Source organism: Zalophus californianus, chromosome 7, assembly GCF_009762305.2.
Source record: "Zalophus californianus isolate mZalCal1 chromosome 7, mZalCal1.pri.v2, whole genome shotgun sequence".
Lineage (NCBI taxonomy): Eukaryota > Metazoa > Chordata > Mammalia > Carnivora > Otariidae > Zalophus > Zalophus californianus.
The window spans coordinates 81696370-81718918 of NC_045601.1; the positions used below are offsets into that span (position 1 = coordinate 81696370).

At 39.6% G+C, this 22549-nt stretch overlaps 1 protein-coding gene across 5 annotated transcripts in view; it reads left to right on the top strand.

Annotated features, from left to right (window-relative positions):
* The window catches only part of FILIP1 (filamin A interacting protein 1), a 203254-nt gene that overhangs the window by 134201 nt on the left and 46504 nt on the right, over window positions 1–22549 (top strand). For all 5 annotated transcript variants that reach the window (XM_027603576.2, XM_027603572.1, XM_027603573.1 and 2 more), the window contains one exon: window positions 5580–5758. In XM_027603576.2, coding sequence (XP_027459377.1) covers window positions 5580–5758 — 179 coding nt within the window. The remainder of the gene's footprint in view (window positions 1–5579; window positions 5759–22549) is intronic.

Below are 22549 nucleotides of genomic sequence, written 5' to 3' on the forward strand. Positions count from 1 at the left end.
TTTGGTTTCTTTCTCCCCTCACCTCACAATCTGAAGAGTTATTCCTCACTTGGGGAGGAATGAGTGAGGAGGTAGAGAGAAAGACAGAGGCTACTTTTCCCAATACTGACAAAATGGTAAGGTCCTGCTTTGTGGGGAAAATAGAATGCTAGAAGGAGAAAAGATTTATCTTCTACCATCTACAAATTTGGGGTCTCCTAACCTTTTGGATTTAACAATCAAGTTGTTACCCAGGAGCAGGAGTCCTTCTTTCAACTTCATGAGGGCCGATTCCAATACAATCACTGTTCCATTAGCCTCCTGGGACCATGAGCGGATAGTCTAGCTCTTATTCTTAGAATCCATGCTGCATCTTAAGCCCCAAAATCACTGCTCATTTTAATTTCTGTACCAAATTAGGCCCAGCTAGGTTATCCAATAGAACTCACCAGAGGTTAAGCAATGAACCCCATGTGGTAGACCCCCTCTGCCTTGCCAAATATCTGGGGAGAAATTAAGCAGCAAATATTAAATCCCCCTGAGCTTCTTTGTGAATTAAAATCCAGGATATGAAAGTTCATAATTCTTAAGTAAAATTCCAAAGAAATCAAGGTTTCAGTGTCTTTCCTTCCCAAATTCTTATTCTGCTTAGCTTTAGCCAGAGGGATCTTAATCTTAAGCATTTTCAAAGTTTAACTAATATATCCTAAAGTCTCCCTATTCCCCTTTTATTGAAGAGTCTAAAGAATTATTAGAACACATGAAAGTATCATAATACCAAACTTACATGCATAAGTATTAAAAATACAAGAAAATCCTCAGTTCCATAGTCAGTTTATCTCAAGCAAAATGACTCAGCATAATGCAGGCCCATGTTACTCTTAGCAAGACCAAAGTAGAGACTTAGGCGATGTCTAAGGGAGGGAAGGCATGTAGAGAAAATCCTTTAACTACAACAGGATTCCAGTCAGTCTGGGGCAGTTACCTTCTGTGTTCTGTATTATATGGTCTCCCTCAGTGATAGAAGTAAAATCAAGGAGTTATGAGCCTGCCAACAGGATCCTTTGTTTAAAACAAATCTTATCTACGTTTATGTCCTTGGGTTGGATAATCCTCACTGACAGACGAGTCTTTTCTCATCTTAGTATATCCATGTTTGAACTGTTTATGTTACTGTCCTGCCTGAATCCCCTGATGTTCGACTCATCTTTCCTTCAAACTCTACATCTCCAAGATTCTCAAACGTGTTCACTCAGGGCCCATCTATTTTAGCTGACACACTGAAACTCACCAAATAATGCTTCAAATGTTCTACCTTAATCTTCTCAGAATGTAATTCTTAAATCTGTCTATATTTTATGTATCCACTTCTAATAGCTGTTGCAGTCTTCAAGAGAATGGCTCCCAACTGATCTCATGGAGAACTATCAGCAATTTTACAGCACATTCCTCAGACATTTTCTGGATTCCAACACTTTTTGGGGGGGACTCACATTGCTCTGTTCCCTGTGCTCACCTATCTCTACGTCCTCTGGTCACACATTTTGATTCAAATAATGACTAAAATATCTCCCTTCTTTATAGCCCTATCTTTCAGAGCACTTAGATCCATTTCTCTCTTGTGTATTCCAGTTTGGTCTTTAAGACTTTTTGTTTCCTCTTTAGTAGAATTAGATTTAGATTTAGATTCAGTAGATCTGTCTCTTCCCAAATCCCTTAATACTGCTCCAGTTAGCCTTCTGCTGATAACAGCTAAAAGCACTTCCTCAACCATGATTCTTTTGTCTAAAACATGCTGAAATTTCTCTCCATCTCAAGTCCTTAAACCTCTTCTCCAACAACTTGATTTAGTAGAATAAGACTTCCCGGTATAGTCTCCTTTTGGCCTTTGGTGTTATGATGATCTCATTTCATTTTCCTTCCACCTCTGTCCAAGTGAGAGCTGTATTTCTAAAGTAACAGGTTCCCATTTCACTTTCACTATTCATTAATAAAAGCAACTATTCCTCTAAGTTGAGCCACAGTTTGGATACTGAAAATCAAAAGTTATGGACATAGTGACATGATTAATGAATCAACAGAGCCCAGAGTTATGGGAGGTGGTCTTCAGAGCCTCTAGACAAGTCACATAGATCCAAGAGAGAGCTTAGCCCACCTAAGTAACAAGAAACAGGGTCTCGTACAGCTGATCTCTTGCTACCTAGGTTGGTTCTTACATCTAGAATTTAAAATTGAAAGCTAGATCCTCACACATGAATGCTTTATTGCTAAAAAGGAATTTGCTACCTCTGCAGTTTAAAGGCTGGGCCTGCAGTTCTGTGTGAAAACCAGTGTGCACACCAGTGTCTTGGCATCCTTTCAGTGCATTACAAGACAAAGAGATGTCTTCCTGATTATATAATCAGTGTTGAGGTCAAACTATGCTAGTGTAGGTGAGGGGAACATGGCCTGCTGAGACCCCAGCAACTGCTCCAGTGGGCTAGCCCCGGGACTGTAGCTGCTGAGAACAACCAATCTCAAAGGCCCATGTGGACAGGACATACTAAAGCTAAGGTCTACCTTCTACCTAGGCTGACTCAGAACACTTCATATCAACATAAGCTGTTTTTCTCCACATGCCCTCACAATGTCTATTTTTCTGAATATCTTAGCTATTCAGTTAATAATGCCCCCATCTTCCCCTCCAGAGTTCCTTGAAGGGACTGAGAGTAACTGCAGGAGTTGGATAGTTGAGTTAAAGCATTTAGTTTTATTATTGGTCTGAATAGACAAATGAATACCACCAGACTTTCTATTGCTTTCCCTCCTAGACTTTGGAGAAACCACTTGAAGGAGAGTTTGGGGCTTCAGAGCACAGTGTACCATTTTATGGCAGGCAGAGTAAAAAAATAAGAAATGAAAAGGCTGAGCTGCTTGTGCCTAGTTCCCTAGCCCAAATATAACTTTCTTTTTCCTTTTTTCAATTTTTTTATTATGTTATATTAATCACCATACATTATATCATTAGTTTTTGATGTAGTGTTCCATGATTCACTGTTTGCGCATTACACCCAGTGCTCCATGCAGAACGTGCCCTCCTTAATACCCACCACCAGGTCAACACATCCTCCCACCCCCTCCCCTCTAGAACCTTCAGTTTGTTTTTCAGAGTCCATAGTCTCTCATGGTTCGTCTCCCCCTCCGATTTCCCCCCCTTCATTCTTCCCCTCCTGCTATCTTCTTTTTTTTTTAACATATAATGTATTATTTGCTTCTTTTTCCTTTCCCTTATGTTCATCTGTTTTGTTTCTTAAATTCCACATATGAGTGAAATCGTAGGGTATTTATCTTTCTCTGACTTATTTCGCTTAACATTATACTCTAGTTCCATCCATGTTGTTGCAAATGGCAAGATTTCATTCTTTTGATGGCTGAGTAATATTCCATTATATATATGTGTGTGTGTATATATATATCACATCTTCTTTATCCATTCATTAGTCGATGGACACTTGGGCTCTTTCCATGGTTTGGCTATTGTTGATAATGCTGCTATAAACCATAGGGGTGCATGTGCCCCTTTGAATCAGTATTTTTTGTGTCCTTTGGGTAAATACCTTATAGTGCAATTGCTGGGTTACAACTTTCAAATAAGTCACCCCTCCTTCCCTAAGGGAGGGTATGAAGAAATAGGCAGAAGCTGCTTTCCAAATACTTTCAAAAGAAATGTGGGTCCTACTTCATGATAAAGTAGAGAAGATCAAAAGAGGGAAAGAGTTGCTCTTTCTACATTGATAAAAATGCTTGACAAATTCTATAATATATGATGAAAATCACATAGTAAAAAGATGGAAGAGTTCCTGGGGAGAATAGTTTGTAATAGGGACATTCCATTGAAGGAAATGTCTTGTAGAAGCTGTCCTTTTAAGACTACAGATATTTATCAGAACACATAAAAGTACAATTTGCCAATCCCTAATGGTATCAAATATTATTTACCGCCAGTTAACCTGGGCTTCTCTACCAGTCTGTCTAGTCACAGACTCTTACACAAAGCGATGCGGATCTGGTCAGAAACACTAAGGATTATGCAGGCAGTATCTCTTTTATTTGGGGGCCCAGAAATGATCCCCACAATGGAGATCTCACACAACTGTAGAGGTAACCTCAGATCCTCCATATGACTGAGGGACAAACATGGAGAACCCAGTGGAAGAACTCTGATGCTGATGCCGCATGGAATTACCCCCATTAAGTTTTAGGGGGTAGGTTGTAGATTGAGAATGGATTTTAAATATATTTCGACTAAAGCTGTGGTTCTCAATTTGGGGTGGGTGGTGGTGGAAGTGTTTTGCCCTTCGAGGGACATTTGGCAACGTCTGAGGATAGGTTTGTCACAGTCGGAAGTAGTACTACTGGCACCTAGGGGGCAGAGACCAAGGATGCTGCCACATATCCTTTGCACATACTACCACACATCCAGTACATGTCCAGGATGCTGCCACACACCCAGTGCACATCCAGGATGCTGCCACACACCCAGTGCATGTCCAGGATGCTGCCACACATCCTCCAGTGCACAAAACAGCTGCCTAAAATAAAGAATGATTTGGCCGAAAATGTCAGTAGTGCTGAAGTTGAGAAACCCTGTACTAGAGTTTGAAGAGGAGAGTAGGATAGGGAACTATTAATATTGCAAGATTTGGTCCAATTGAACAAACATTTACTGAACACTTACTTTGTCCCAGGCACTGTGTTAGGCAGTAGGAACTAAAAATTTCATCAAAGCTCCCTTTAAAGGTCTTCTAGGCTGGCAGAGAAATAGGCACAAAAAGCCCTGTAATTGGGGCACCTGGGTGGCTCAGTCTGTTAAGCAGCGTACTCTTGATTTTGGCTCAGGTCATGCTCTCAGGGTCGTGGGACCCAGCCCTGTGACTGTCTTCACACTCAACAGCGAGTCTGCATGAGATTCTCTCCTTCTTCCTCTGCCCCTCCCCCCACCCACGCGCTCACTTTCTCTCGCTCTCCCTCTCTCAAATAAATTCTTTTTTAAAAAGTCCTGTAATAATATTTGACAGCATCTCTTTTAGTCTGAGACATGTGCTCTCTATAAGTCCTGAAATCCTCCCTATATTTAGCATATTTTGAAGAGAGAGGACTGTGGATCCTTCCCATACTTTTCCTAGAAGTGCATGTAATGGCAAGTCTTAAAAAAGATTGTGATGATGATAATGACTTCCCAGGGGAGAAGTTTGGTACAGGTACCATGCTGAGCTCTTAATTTTTCTGAGACCGGGAGAACCGTTATCTTCTTTCTTGCTAAGTATAGGGTTTTGTGCCATCTCACGGAAATAGCGAAAGAGTTTGTTCTCTCAAAAGTTGAGGAACCATACATCTGCTCGCAGCAAAAGGGCCAGGAGGCCAGAAGTTACTGCAGCCTTGTTATGGCTAGTTTGGAGAGCCAGTTGGCCTAGACAAAATGATGGAATGGGGAAAATGGCAGAGGACACCAGACTCAACGTTCTCTCCTTCAGATAATAAATCACTAGATCAATACAATATTTTGAGTCCTATGCAAATCAAATGAAATAGTAAGCTCTTTCCCATGTTGGTTTACGCAGCTGGACAGACTTGAGGAAAAACAGAAGGAGACGTACCGGCGCATGCTAGAGCAGTTGCTGCTGGCAGAGAAGTGTCACCGGCGCACGGTGTATGAGTTAGAGAGCGAGAAGCACAAACACACTGACTACATGAACAAGAGCGACGACTTCACCAACCTGCTGGAGCAGGAGCGGGAGAGGTAATGTGCATGCGTGTCCCAGTCACAGGAGAGCCCTGCCGTCCTTTAGTCTCTGTCCCTCTGGTCCGGGAGCCGACTTCAGCCTGGTGACACCACAGACGGGAACCCAGGTTCTGACTCTGAGTTCCGAGTGGTTTGTGACCTGAATGGCTTGTAGAAAGTGAGACAGACTTTTACCTGCAATCATCCATGTGAATAGGTTTGGGGGTGCACGGGGTGGGATGCCCGATTCCCTCTAGGACGTTGAGAGCCATAAAGCCATACAGCTGGAAACAAATCTGGGGAGCTCATATATGATCAATGAAGCACCTACGTTCGAAAAGCCGCTCTACTAATTTCCTTCTATGGAAAATAATCTACTTTTACTTCCTGAATAAGTGGTTGAAAAATTTGTAAGCTTAACCATTTAAAATGAATCCTGTTCATCCTTAATACCACAACAGAAAATCTTAATATTTCATTGTGTATAAATTATTTAATGACTAGAACTACCTGCTTTCTAAGGGTTGCATAACTCTTAAAACTCGGTGTAAAAAAACAATAACAAAAACAACCCCAAACAAAACCTCCACGTGTTGAGCATTGATATCTGTCCTGGCAGGTAGTTCTCTCAGACCCTGGGATCACCATGTTTGAAGTTGCGACTCCAACTTGAAAAGTTTTGTAATGAACTCTTCTATATTCTCCAGTTTTGTTCAGCATCTTCTTTTAGCTTATTCTCTCCCTTTTCTTTCCTCCGCTGAATGGTTATGTCTGTGAATTCCACAGTCTTTGAAACCGGTGACATCCAATCCTGATGCTTTGAGTTACCAAGCGAGTCTGCTTCTGTGTTTAGGACTTGCAAATTAAGAGCCACTTGGAGACAGCTTTCCTAATCCCAGCTTTATCATATATTTAGTTACAAGAAAGAGAGATGGTTTTCCCAGATTAGTTTGCTTATAAGAAAAAGCTGTCACAGTAAGAGTAAATAAATGCATGAAGCAGCACGGGTTTGTGTTAAATGTTTAAAAAATTATTGGTAATTTTTACTTATTGTTGGACTTGACACATCCGTTGGGGAAGGAGAAATGGAAAACAGAACAAAGTTCTCTTTGCTGGAGCGTAATGTACAATACTCTCCATTCCTTTAAGCCTGTCTTCTGCTCCTGTAAGCTAAGGTTTATCAGCTTTGTGTTTGAACAAACAGATGGCCTAATTTGACATTTTTGGGGTAACCAAGCTCTGAGAATAAACTCCACTCCCTCAGTCTCTGTGAACTTTCCAACCTCAAGCGTGGATCTTGCAAACAAGGTTTTAATGACAGTGTAAATTATGCATTTCTACAACAGCCCTCTGGGTAGGGATTCTGTGTTGGAATGTGGTCAGGTGAAAGAGTAGGCGCTTGTTTGATAGTGACTTCTTAAAAGATCTGAAATCAAATAATTTTAAAGAACACCTGTGTGAATTGTTTTCCAGTCACATTGTAAATGATTTGATTTAGAACCAGACACACCTGACTTTTCTACAGTTACCCCCGTAAGCTGAATGCTTGAGGTGGCACCAGTTCACTTACAGGGTTGTTGGTTTATTTATTTTTAAATGTTATTTAAATTCAACTAATTAACATTTAGTGTATTATATGTTTCAGAGGTAGAGTTCAGTGATTCATCAGTTGAATGAAGTGTGTGGATGGAAAGACTGTACTTATCCAGGCTGTTTCTTTTCCTTTCTTTTTTGTCTTCCTGATTTTTGTGTTCTGTGAGAGTAATTGAAATAATAACACACGAGGGAGAGCTTTATAGTTCACAAAGTACTTTTATACTCTACAATAAGCTTATCCCAGATGTGTTTATTTACTAACTTCATGTTGATCAACTCTAGATGAACAATTCCAATCCTCTGTACCCTTTTGGAGTTGTCTGATTTTACTAAAACTCCAGCAACCACTTCCCCTGAGCAAAGTGCTACCTAGGTTTTTAAAATCAAAGTAAAAATTTTTAAAAAAATTATCTTAAGATGCTTTTGATACTTTGATCAGCAGCACTACTGGGATACATCAGCAAACTTTCCTGTATTAGATAAGAATTCACTAAGAGATCTTTGATGCTTACTTACATATCAAACCACCTTAAGGTTTTTAAATAGTATTTTTGACTTCACAGGTTATACTTGAGTACTTTATATTTTTTACTGTCATTGTTTTCCCCCAGAACAATCCTCTGACTGACCACCAGTGCACACGCTGTGGTGGGCACGCCCTGCCAGACACCTGTTATGCTAAATTAAACACCCCCATTAGGACCCTGATAACTCAAGTTGGCATCCCTGAATTTCTCTGCGATCTGCAGAGTCTACGGTGACTGGCTTGCCGAGTTCTCAGAGGCAGTGAAGCCTATAGGATTTTCTCAAAGGTCAGGCCCGGGATTCCTGCTGCCCTTTGGAAACTGCCCTGCTAAATCTGCTTTGGGTTAAATCCTCTTTTTGAAGTAAGCAGTCATAATTAGATCTACTTATGGGGACTGGCAGTTTGCTGACCCCGAGGCTTTCTTTCCCGTGGCCAAGTCACCCAGGAGCCCCTCCCCCACAAAGTCCGCGTCCCTCGGGCCTCAGCCAGGGCTCCGGGAGCCGCAGCACCTGCCGGGGATGTGGGGCTGCACCTAATAGGCAACCAGCATTTCCGAGCATGAGTGGGAGTCCTCCTGTAGACTGTTCCAAGTCCTTGTTTCCTTCTTTGTTTTGCCCTCCCTTCCCCTTCTCCAGAAAAGTCCCTTTTGGGGTGGAGGAGAAGCCAGGAACTTTAAAACATTTCCCTTTGTTTCTACTGTGAGCATAAGTAAAGGAAGGAAGAAAGGCAGACTAGAGATAAGCCGAGTGGTTTGCTTCATATGATCTTACTCAGCTTCTCCCACTGACAGTGCAACTCTGGGGGCGGTTTCTACCCCAGACAGCTTTTCATTTGGTGGTGGTGGGGTGATGGGAGGGGTGCCGAGCTAAGGGGACTTTCCCCACGGGGTAGCATCTTGGCTTGATTCTCTGTAATTATCCTGCTGGAGTTTTTCATTTCCTGCGGAAAAATGGTTAAAAATAACAAAAGGGACCCAGATATGCAGGATCAGTAGCAGGTGTTGATAAGCAATCCAAATTGAGATATTTGATGAGCAATCCAAATTGAGATATTTGATGAGCAATCCAAATTGAGATATTTGATGAGACCAGGAATCCGAGGCTCGGAGCCCAGCAAAGGACTTATGAGATCAACCCCTTTAAGTCCTTCATTCTATGGGTGGAGAAATTGAGGCCCAGAAAAATTATCTAGCTCAACTCAGATCACAGTACACAGTGGTCTGGCACTTTTGTGCAAATGAGTCCCTTGCGCAAAATGGCTTGTTTTTTGTTTCCTCTCTCTGTGTGTGGGCTCCCCACCTCCAGGCTCTTAGGGCCAAACTATGACATAAACTCTTAAAAGGCAGAATGATGGTTATTGGGAGGATATAAACAGAGATATGCAAATGAGGGGTGTCTCTAGACTGTCAAGATAGGAGAAGCTTTGAGATAGCATCTGTTGGAAGAAGCAGCCTGGGGACTTGTTTGGAGCTCAGTTTGAATAGCATACACAGTGCTCTACTTTGGTTGGATTCTGTTTGGGGTAGTTATGATGGGAGGCTGATGATGCTTATGAGGGGGCTAAATAAAGCCCCCCTCCAAGCTGCCTCCTTGTTATTGCCACTGACCTAGACCCTGCTAATGTAAAAATAATAGAAGCAGAAATTATTTTTAACTTTTCAGGAGTTGTTAAATTCATCTTATATAAAAATTCTGCTAATTATTAACCTAAAATGGGCAATATATTGTTCTGGGCTTCCTTTATTCTGTCAGCAAACTGTGATCATAATTTATTGCCATTATTTACTGCATATTTATTTTTACAAAGTCATATTCCCAAATTAAAAAGAGGAAAATAGCATGAAAAAAATGCATTGCTTAACTAGCATTGTTAATAATAAAGATGAAAATATACTTCATTGCATTAGTTAAGACTGGGTAAAGAAAGCTCCTTTTCTAAATGCTATATTGTTTATTCCATATTTTAAGTCAGCTTGACCTTTAAAGGCTTAATTCTGAGCACATGAGATCACCTTCAGCGTTTATACTTTATTCTCTGTCTGAAGTGCAAGACTTGTGATTTTTTTTTTTTTTTTTTTTTTTTTTATTTTTTTAATTTTATTTATTTATTCATGAGAGAGAGAGAGAGGCAGAGGGAGAAGCAGGCTCCCGAGGAGCAGGGAGCCCGATGCGGGCCTCGATCCCAGGACCCCGGGATCATGACCTGAGCCGAAGGCAGACGCTTAACCATCTGAGCCACCCAGGCGCCCAAGACTTGTGATTTTAATCTTAAGCTTCACTAGGGCTGCTTCAAGAATGTCAAAATAGAGAGAACACAGTTACATCAAAAGTGGTCTGAAACTTAAAGAAATATTTGAGGTGTGTGTGTGTGTGTGTGTGTGTGTGTGTGTAAATGACGTGTGGGAATACTGTCTAAATCTATAACTGTAGATATAGATTTTAAAGCTTTTGGCTTCTATAGGCTCAGCCGTGACTATATAAATAATTACATCATCATATAATATTGCAGCAAGCTTTCCAAGCATAAGTTCATTTTTTTTAAGGTACAAATCAGCATCTCAAGAGAAATCTCTTAACTTACAAAGCAGAGAATGCAGGAGCAGGGGCTTGAATGGAAGGGAAGTTTTCGAGCCCTATTTTGGTCAACATGAAGGGGAATGGCTTTGCCCCGTGGCTGGTGGGACAGGCTGCACTACTACCCTCTCCTATGCTGGGAAATGACCGGTCAGAGCAAGTCTTCAAAAAGTTTCTCTAGTTGCCTGGAATCCTGGGAAATAATCCTAGCCCACTTTATAGAAAAAAATTCACACGTCGTTCTCTGGCATCATACCCGTTAAGTCTTTTTTTTTTTTTTAGAGTCAGATGCCTTATCTTTAAAATATGGCAATAAAATAGACTTTTCTCACTGGTAGCTTGGAGAGTCATAATAAAGCACTTTGTAGGAAAAGATTGCAATGGTGTGTAAAAAGATCAAGTCTTATCAAGCAGAAAGTAATCAATTGATGGAACATATTAGCAAAAAACTGAGCCTCCTTCTCTGTGCTTAGCACTCTGCTAGATGCTATTGGATAGCAGAGTTAGCTTTTATTGACTTCCCTGATATGCTGGACAAATATACATCCTGTTCAATCCTTGCAAAACTATATGATGCATAATTACTATCCCTGTTTGGCACATGGGGAAGCAGACAGGGTAAGTTCCTTCTACCAAGGTTATTACCGATAGTTAATTGGAAGAATCAATGTTTGAACTGAGTTTACAGTAAAATATAATAATCTTTTATACTTCAAAGTTCTTACCTTCTTCTGATTAAAGTGAATGCTTCATTTCCCCAGTGCATGGAGGAGGAAAAGATGACTTGGAAAGTTGGCCAGTGACTTTGTGGACTGCACATCCTTTCTGTTGCAGATTCAGAATTTGAGTAACAGAACTTAACTTGGTCGTGAGATATTACTATCAGTATTCTACTGGCCAAGAAAATTGCTGGGAATAAACAGTTTTTAAGAAAGGAGAGGAATTAGAATTCAGAGACTCAATCACAGAAGGAATAGGTTTTACAGTTGATTTTCTGAAAGAATGCGAGGATCGAACTCCTCCTTCCAATTCCTCTTACTCTTGCATTATGCAAATCCCACTTCCTACAGGCAAATGTGATTGAAATGAAAGGGGCTGAGGTGCTATAGTGTTACTCCTAGCTCACAGCTGGGTATCTGTGTTGGAGGATGGGATAAGTCAGGATGGTATAAAGGAAGTGATGTTACATCTTAAAGGGACCAGGCAATTGACAATTCAAAAAGACAGTTTCCTAGGGTTGGAAGTTTGGAGTTAGAAGAGTTGATCCTCTTAATAGACCCAGGATAGTAACATATCTGCTTTCATCCCTGTAGAAGTAGGAGCATGTCACTCATCCTGAAGTAGGCACTCCCTAGATTAAATATGCCTGGGTCCATTAAAAATGTCCCTGGGGTTCATTTCACCAGATCCCACTGTACAAAAATGCTGGGTCTTAGGTGGATGTGATCTTCCCAAACTTCATAGCACCGTCATTCTCAAGGTCAATGAAATAGCAGCCTCTGATCTAAGACTTTTCAGTCTTAGTAATATAACTTTCACAGACATGCCTAGGAAAATGGATTATCTGATCAACGACATTTTCTGATTAATCAAAGGTTATGATATAAATTAACTTATTTTACTGTTATGGAAAATATTCTCAAATGCATTTTACTTTCCTGTAGACATTTTTAAATATACCACAAAATCATATTTGATGATTCAGGATCTTGTAGTGCTGCTACCTGGGTGGCTCTGTACTTCACAACCTTGGAGCCTATTAGATTATATTCAAATCTGAATGTTAATACACACACACACACACACACACACACACACACACACACACATATATATATATTAAAGATTTTATTTTTAAGCAATCTCTACACCCAATGTGGGGCTCGAACTCAAAACCGCTGAGATCAAGAGTCACACGCTCCACCTACTGAGCCAGCCAGGCGCCCCAGGAAGGATTCTAACATTATAGAAAGGGGTGACCACTAGAAAACTGGCCACTAAAAAGGAAAAGCATTCAAAGGGAGGACTTGAGAAACAATATACAAGAAACACACTTTACTGTTTCACAATTTTTAACACATGAGAATGCCTCGGTCCTGGTATTTGATATCCCTTATTCTGGAAAAGCCCTAGGAGAAGTAAGAATGGAGGAGAGTATTTGGAATTTAAATACGAGAGATAAAGAGTGAGAGCCCAGTAATGGGAGTTGATCAGGTTGTCAGAGTCTCTAGATCTGAACTGATCACTGAGTTGTTCTCTTTTAGAAAGTTTTCAGGCAATTGCTAGACAGTTCCTGAAACTACCTGATTCACTGAAGAGGCCTCTTCTGAGAGAAATAGAGGCAACTCCTTTCACATAACCATCATTCTTTCCTTTCTGTCATATGACTCCTCAATGCTGGTCACAACCATGTAGACCAGGATCAACTGTCCTGGACAGAAGTCACAAAAGTCTCAGACTCAAACACCTTCAGGGCCAGGCAATAACTGAAAGAAGCAGATCCAGCCCTTCAGCACACACTGCATGAGTCTTGGGGGCTCCTAGGCTGGAGATAGCAAGCTCTGACTATCAGGGAAAGTCACAGTTCAGCTCTGGGTGCTTGACTTGATTTTAGGTTGTGGATTCTGTTGCCACATTGTTGCCAATTCTGATTTTTTAGGAAAAGACAGAACTCAGATTTTAGTAAAATCTTCTATTTTTCAATGTTGACTCAAATTTATAAAACAATGTGCAGTGAGCAAAATTCACCTCTTGGCTATTTATTTTCTAATGTGGCTAGTTTGCAACGTTTGATAGCCTAGACATTAGGGGGGCTGAGGCCTAGAAGGTAGCCTGGCATGAGAACACTGCCAAATAGTGGGCTCTGTTTGATGAGGCCCGACTAACCCATTGAGACACTTTCTTGGGGGCATATGAAACAGAAGGACATAAAGACAACGGAAGCCAAGAAAAAAACCAGCAGAGACAGAGAAATTCTAAGAGTAAAGCATAGCGACATCACAGGACTGGGGTTTCAGTGGACACCTGCCTTTGAAAGGATGACAAGCATTGGGTCACACTCATTGCTGTGGAGTTGCTAGAACTTTAGGTGTGTGCCACAAAAGGATGTATAATATTCCACTTCATTCTAGGCATGATTGGTTGTGGGGACAGTTTTCTGCATTAATTTACTCTGGGGTATTCTTACTAATAACTCCCATCATCTTAGGTAGTATGGGTGAACCTGTCCCTTACAACCTCAAAGATTGAGTAATTCAATTATAATATTGTTACAGCTTGGACATTTTCATTTGCCTGTGCTCAGATATAAACACTTACTACAGTATGATAATAATTTGATTTTTTAACCTAATATTTTCTGTTATCCTGTGTCCTGTTCTTATTTGAACAGCCAGCTAAGAGCAACCACTGCTTCAAGGAAAAGTTGCCACTGATGAAAGTGAGAAATCAATATCTTGTCTTTGGATTTCAGAAGCAAAGACCTAGGTATAGCTTTAGAAAGAATATGTAATCAAGTGGATCCAATTTTTATCACCCCTCATCTTTTCTGTTAGATAAGATGCTTGGAGAAGCAAGAAAGCAAGAGCCATCTATGTTATTTGTGGGAGGAGATAGTGCAAAAGAAGAGGCTCAGTTCTGAGCTTTTTTGGGGAGTAGAGGGTGGAGAGAGGGAAGGTGAAGAGTAATAGAAAGTACAGATAGATATGGTATGGAGAATTTGAGAGTAAAGAGATGACTAGTTGGAGTCCAAGTGTGTCTTAGTTTGCTTGGTCTGTCATAACTAATAGACTAGGTGGCCTAAACAACAGGAAATCTATTTTCTCACAGTTCTGGAAGCTGGAAGTCTGAGATCAGGGTGCCAGAATGGTTGGGTTCTGGTGAGGTCTCCCTTCCTGGCTTGTAGATGGCCACCTTCTCACTGTAGGTTCACATGGCCTTTCCTCTGTACAGATACATGGAAAGAGAGAGATTTTACAGGAACTCTCATCCTATTGTATTAGAACCTTACCCTTATGACTTATTAACCTTTATTACCTCCCAAAAGCTGCATCTCCAAATATAGTCACTTTGGGGGTTAGGACTTCAATGCATGAATTTGGGGGGGGGGGACACAATTCAGTTCATAGCAAAAAGCATGGCAAAACTTGTGGCTCTCCCTCTGATAAATAATTCAGGAGAAATGGAGTAAAAATGGGTATCCCTATGCAACAAAAGAATATCTAGATTTTCCCCATGTCCCTGAAAGGCCATGTGACTAAATGAAGCATGGCTGGCCAGGAGGATAGAACTGTGACTCATTTAGATCAGCAATCTGAGCAGATCGACACCTGAGACAAGAGACCACAGGGTGCCTCTCCAAGAAGGCCAGTACAGAAAAATGATGACTAGCTGACCTTTTGCCCACCTTCTTGATGGTCGCAGAACTCAATCTCAACTCCAGAAATAGGGTTCTGAGACCCTAGAACTAATTCAGGAGACCGTGACTTGACTGAGGAATCTTTAAATGTATTAAGGGAAACCAGACTTGACTGAGCTTATACAGAATGAACTAAAATAAAGTATAATGGGAACCCATAGCAGAAATTATAAGAGATACAGAAAAATGAAGATAATTTATTTCTTGTGCATATCAGTTTGAGGCCTGCAATCAGTACCCCCTTTATTAGAAAAAGAATCCATATGTATGCTAAGGAGAAATCATGTGGCATTGTGGTTGGTTCCAGAGTACAAGTGGTTTGTGACCTTCAGGGGATCATCTGAGCTAAGTCTAACCTCTTCAACTATGGTTAACTCCTCCCTGGGTTACTCTAGCTGCAGCGTGCCAGAGCCCCTCAAAATCTAGAACCTAGAGACAGTTGTTTTCTCAGTCTCATGCATTTCATTTGGAACCAACTAGCTCTGATTTCAAATTCTGACCCTGCCACTTCCTGTCTGTAAGCTTGGGCCAGTTAACTGACCCCTCTGATTCTTGGTTTCTTTCTTTCTTTCTTTCTTTTTTTTTAAGATTTTAATTATTTATTTATTTATTCATGAGAGAGAGAGAGGAGAAGCAGGCTCCCTGTGGAGAAGGGAGCCCGTTGTGGGACCGGATCCCAGGACCCTGGGATCATGACCTGAGCCGAAGGCAGATGCTTAACTGACTAAGCCACCCAGGTGCCCCGTGATTCTTGGTTTCTTCATCTACAGAGTGGGTATAGCTGAGTACTTATGTCATAGAGTTGCTTAAGTTCATGAGATAATGAATATAAAGTCCTTACCACAAAGCATAGCACATAATACCTAAAAGTGAATATTTCTTCTGCTCACCTGTGTATTGAACACTAAGAGGAAACTTATGCAAGTTTCACTAAATCACAATGTACATTTTATCCAACTAAGATACTTTGAGAACAATGCAAAGCACTGGGAAAGTAAACTCTTCTATTGTTTGGGTGGATATATTTGTTTTGTATTTAGATTGTAGGTAGATTGAGGAAAACTAAAAACCTACTGCAAACAATTAGAGATTTCAATAAAGTGAGGTGGCAAAGTATAAAACTACATAGAATCAAGAGTCAAAAATCAATATTTCCTATTTCCAAATGAGAAAATAAACTACATTAAATATAAACTATCTAGAAATAAACTTAAGAACGTGAAAGATCTACATAAAGAAAAATTTTAAATGCTACCTGGAGATATGAAAAAGACTGGGACCAATGGAAAGACTTTATCATATTCTAGAACTGGGGACTCAACATCATAAAGATGTCACCTTATTTTAATCCATGAGTTTAATGTGATCCCAATAAAAACACCATCAGGATTTTTCTTAAGGTATGGGAACAAAATGAAGTGATTCTAAAGTTCATATAAAAAATACACAAGCAAGAATAGTCAAATTTTGAAAATGAAAAGTAGTAGAAAAGTTTCCTTCTAGAAACAAAAACTCATTTTAGAATTATAGTAAGTAAAATGGTATTGTTTTGGTATAATAATAGGTAGGTCAGTGGAGAGGATAGAAATTCTGGTAATGGAATATAGTAGATATGGAAATTTAAAATATGTTAAGATGGCATTCCAAATTAGTTGGAAGAAGTTGGGACCCTTAGTAATGCTTATTTACTTTTATGTATAGTATTGATAATCTTTCATAAACACGGAAGAAAACTGACCTTATTTTTTTTTAAATTTTATTTATCTATTTGAGAGAGAGGCACACCAACGAGGGGATGGGAGGGTGGCAGAGGGAGGAGCAGAACCCTGCTGAGCAGGGACCCCAATGCAGGGCTTGATCCCAGAACCCTGGGAACAAGACCTGAGCCTAAGGTAGACGCTTAACCGACAGAGCCACCCAGGCACTCTGAAAACTTATCTTATTTTAATCAGGGTCATTTCTCTCTGGCCTCATCTGGTTTCTGCCATTTTAGGAGAACCAATAATATCACAGTGTGGTTTATGTTGAGGGAAGATTTAGCATTTGTTTTTTTAAGTTTCCAAAGGACAAATAAATCTTATGTGATAAAAAAAATTATATTTGAGGAGTAAAATATAACTATGAAATACATAGCTGGAAAATGATGACTTTCTACCAAAAAAGTATTATGGATTTTTAGCTATATAAAATTTTATGAGAAGTAAAATATGTGGTAACATAGGCATCCTGTGGAAGAAGAACTGTTGTAGTACCTTTGCTGAGGTCATAAATTTACTCCTATACTTCTAGAACTTTGCATATTCAAAAATTCAGTAAATTCAAGAGGAATGAAAAAACACATTTTATATCTTGAAAAGAATAAAAGTTTAAACCTAATTTGGACTGACTTAGAGAATAGCCTGGGGAATAATTATTTTCTTTTCCCAACAGCTGCATAAAGCAAACTGCTTTGAATGAGAAAAAAAGCTAATCGGAAGTGTACTAGTGTACCAAATTAAAGGGTTTAAATGTATGTATTTTGTATGCAGAAGTTATTGTGGGTTATGAAACGAAGTACAGATACAAATTCATTTATTTAGAAAGTCTAATGCAGATTTACCTTATAACTTTTGGATTAAAAAAAGTTGATTGTAATATAGCATATATATACAAATAAAATGTGTGCCTATTTTCAGTATTAATCAGAGAGCCCTCAGGAAGTGCAGGCAGATGGAAATTTTTAAGAAAATTATGGGGCGCCTGGGTGGCTCAGTTGGTTAAGCATCTGCCTTCAGCTCAGGGTCCCTGGAGGGAGCCCCTGGTAGGGCTTCCCTCTGTCCCTCCCCCTCTCCCTTCACCCTTGTCTCTTTCACACTCTCTCTCCCCCAAAAATTAAGTAAAATCTTAAAAAAAAAAAAGAAACAGACAATGAAGATCATTAGGAAATAACAAATAGGCCAGCTTGCATGGTACAGGCAAATTTTTAGTCAGCATTTACAGCTTCAGAGTCTACCCAAGTTGCAAAAGTGCTCTATAGTGACAGATTAAAATATATATATATATATATATATATATATATATATATATATATATATATATATTTTTTTTTTTTTTTTTTGTCTGATCTCTCAGGACACTGATATCAATTGTAATCCAGGCTATTGTAATGGCAGGCCATTGACCAAGTCTGATAGGCATTCTGTATGTTAGAAACACAAAACCAAAATCTCTTTTAGATCTTTTTTGACCTAATTGAATCATTAGTGAGATGTGTAATTTCCAGAGAAAAATGACTGCATCTAGGTTGCAAAAGCAACTGGATTCAAAGTGAAAATTTCTAACAAATGGTTGGGAGTTTTCGGTCCCCAAATTCCAAAGTAGCTGAACTGGATTTTTAACTAAGCTGATGGTTTATTATAGCATCATGGACAAAATTGGGTATTGCAAAGTAATAAATGAGATTATTCTTCTGGTATGAAAACCCTTGGGAATGCTGCCCGAAATTGGCAGCCATTTGTCATCATGCTAAATACCAGGAAAATGCTGTTTTTGTCAATTTGTACACCAAGAAAGAGTTAAGAAAGGAAAGTGCTGGAAAAATATGTTGTCTCTTAGCACCACAGTGAATATTCAACTCCATCACTTTGATATTTTTCCCTTTTTTCCAGGATGGAAGAAGGTACTCAGATTAGCATTACAAATCCTGGACTCCAGAGAGGGAGTTGGAACTTGGGAAGGTGGTGTTTTCAGTGTTTGGAGATTGCTTCTTTCTGGCTCCTTGACCGAGTATGCACTCTTTTTCCAAGAATGCTTGTGTTTGGAAAGTACTTTGTGGTGGTGAAAAGTTTGAACAGAAAAGATTAATCAAAGGTTGAGTCTTTTATGCTCAATGCATAACATATTCAGCTCTTGGATGTGAACTCTTAGCCAAGAAACTATTCAAATTATTCAGGGGCTGAATGTGAGCTTCAACTGCAAACAAACTAGAGGTCAACTTTATTTAATCTCAACTCATTCCTCTTAAGTTCAGAAACACTGTGCCTTAAGAATTTGCTTTAAATTTCCTGCATAACTCTCAGTTTCCTATAAAAGTTTACTTCCTATAGAAGTTTCTATTTATTTTATTCTTAAATGCTCAAGGAAGTACATGTATCTGATCTGAAATGTGAAGGGAACTGGAAATGGTGGACTGTCATGGCTGCTCTGCATCCCGTGTGCTTTTAGAAGGGAGGAATGCTTTGGTCTACCTAGTCTTTGTCATTTGTTACAATTTCAGCAAATCCTATATTCTACTTACAGAAATATTCTTACTTTACCCACTTATTTACACCTACCATCCTTCCTCCAGTATTCTCTGATTTACTCAGTTCTCTAAAGCTCACAGATTTGTCTGACTTCTGGAATCTGTAACATTTGAGAAGTTTGGGATTATATTTCTCCCAAGGAAGGAGGCATAATTGTGTGCAGAACTACTGCCCAGACTTAATACACCATTACCAAACCTCCAGGGAGAGATCCTGGAAGAATGTTCTGCACCCCCACTCCCACCCTCTGACTAAGGAACGAAAAGTACAGTGCTTTTAGCATATCCTATGACTTCTCCTTGTCTGCCCACTCCAGCTCACCAGTGCATCCACTTCTCACAGTTCTGGAGCACAACCTCCTCTGCAGCAAAAAATGTCTCCTGAGATAAAAGCACATTGAATTGGCAAGACCAATAATCGCCCACACACTGAGAAACTTCCCACTTGCCATATGCTAAACTAGATTTTTCTCAGAATGTGTAGGAAATATGTTCTCTTTATCTCTTCTTTTCCTGATTAATTTTAATAAGGAGCAATCGTGAGAAGATTTGATTTTAAGAGCCACTTGCTCAGGTCATGATGCTCAGTGGCAACCAGATGCTTAAAGGATGATGGGAACCTGGATATTCAGTCTCTAGGACCCAGGACTCTAAGAAGTTATGATTGTCTTAGAAGATCCCCACCCACAGTGGATTTAGGACTTGGCCTATGGATCCGTAATCACGATAATACTTTCCATGTGCATTCAATTAAGTTGGAGTATACATTTCAGTTAACACATGCTAAGAAGTTTGAGAAAGGGAGAGCTTCCGTTTGAATGAATGTCATTCATAGAAAAGAAAATTACTAATCCTCTTTAAACAAAAATGTTTATTTACTTCATTGAGTAAATAATAATTGAGTGGATGTCCATACTTGACCAGCTCATTTGGATGTTTAATAGGCTTCTCAAACTTACAGTGTCCAAAATGGAACTCTTGGTTACTTCTTGAAAATCTATTCCTCTTATGCTTATCCCCGTTAACAGTACTTCCATCTATTTACTCAAACTAAAATGCAAGCAATCATCCTAATCCTTCTCTTTCTCTTAACCTTCCAAACATAACCACCAGTAAGTTGTATTGATTTTGCTTCCAAATGATATCTGGAATTTGTCCATTTTTTTTCCAGAACCATTGCCACTGCCCTAGTCCAAGATAAAATCTTATCTAAGCCACCATCCCATTGCTTGTCCGGGCTACCACGAGAGCATCCTTTAGACATCTTTCCACTCTTGGTCTCCCTGCACTCAAGTTCCTTCTCTAAATATTAGTCATATAAATCAGATGCTTCAGAATAAAATCCAACTCCTTACCATGGCGTGGCAAATTGTGCCAAGTTAGCTTGCTTTTTTCCAATAGTCAGATCTTATTGGAAGATACTGGTAACTCATGACAAATGATATATCACAATGAAAGCAAGTCTCCAAATGAATTGCTCCACACATACAGTTATACAAGTAAGCACTACTTGTAAGCTCAGTAAAATTTCAGCCCCCTAGCCTGTAGACATGCTGACAAGTTCCCTGCATGAAAGATTCAATCAGGCAAATGCAGCAATACTCTAGCTACGGGATCAACTACATTTCTGGTTAAATCAGGTGATGGAAACCTCTGCTAAGTTTGAGGAGCCAGATGGAGGACTGCGTCTGGAGCAACACTCCTGAGGACATCTGGCTTCTGGGTTCATCAGGTTCTTATGTCTCACTTATACAAGGATGGAAACCCCTCGTATCTTCAACCATACTCATGTTGAGGTGGGAAACAAAAGCAAAAGAAAAAATTAAATTTCCTTACTACTTACAGCCTTGAAATAGGCAGAGTGACCTTCCTGTAGGAACTCATTTCTCTCTCTTTTTTTAAGGATTTTATTTATTTATTTGACAGAGAGAGAGAGAGAGAGAGAGCACAAGCAGGGGGAGCGGGAGAGGGAGAAATCGGCTTCCCGTTGAGCATGACCTGAGCCAAAGGCAGATGCTTAACCAACTGAGCCACCCGGACACCCCTAACCCTGCAAGTTAAAATCCCTATCCCTACTGGACAGCTGAGTCCACTGAAGCCAGAAGAGTTATAAGACATCCTCTTGGTTATCTACCCAGTAGGTGCCAAGACAAGATTCAGTCTTAGGTCTCTCGATTGCCAAGAAGCCCCTTGCCCCAACACTAGTGCAGCCTTGTACACAACACATGGTGGCAGCAGTTTCTTCTTCAATTTTGGTTTTTCCCAATCATGTTAAGATAGCTGGGAAACCACCCCCCCAAAAACAAAAAGCCCCAAACCATCAATTAATTTGTTCAATATCTGTAATTTTACCTTAACCATAAATGTTGTTTTATGGAATTTTTACCAAAATAACTCAATAATCAAAACATTTTATTCGGAACTGCAACCCTGAAACATGCACTAATCATTGTTCTAAGTTTAGATAAGATCGAAGACAGACATGTTCATAAAGCAAAAGACATGATTGAACATGAGAAAGATAGAAAAGCAATTATCTTTAGCTTATTTTTCCTTCATATTCTTTTCTATGCCATAACATAATGGCTTATATTTGTATAATATAAAAGGCATCTGAGGACTCAAAAATGCTCTCCAAACATTTAATTCTGCTAACTTTAAAGTTAATCTGTTAGAGTTAATTTGACTAATTTATCTGATACTATGCTTTTATTCTATAATTAAAATGGCATGTTAACATAAATGATATACAAATTCTATGCATATATATTAGCCCAAATTATACTGGAGCTTTTGTTACCTAATGGTTTTTTGACTGAATTATTACTCACAGACTCAGGAAGAAAAGAAGGAAGGAAACAAGGGGAAAAAAAGATAGAAAAGGGAAGCTAATTGAAGGTGATAGAGGATTTTGAGAATATTTGTATGAATGATGATCTAGACATTCCTTGAAATTTGGCTGACTCTATTCACCCATTTGGTTTGTGTGGACAGCAGTTTTTTGCCATTTCAAAACACTTCTAGGGAAGAAATAAATTCAGGTAAAAAAGATTTTTTTTTAAGACACAATGATCCTTAAACTAAAGGTTACTTGGCATTCTGCAGCCCACACCACAGGGTTTTCACTTAGATGCATGTAAGTTAACCGGCACTCTGGTTGACTGTGAATCCCCTCCTGTTGGCTGAATCACAGATGAGGCTCTAGAGGGATCCCTATTTAAATTCCAGCGTGTGCTGAACAGAACTGTATAGAGTTTAGCTAGTTTGAAAAATCAGAAGTGAGGCCCATTTGACATTTTATGCATATCTTTTCTTTATCTCATTCTTCCCCCCCAACTTCATCCGCCTCCCCAGTGCCTTTTCCTCAGTGGAGAGCGTAATTCCCTTCACTTGCTTTGCTTCTCAAGATCTGCCT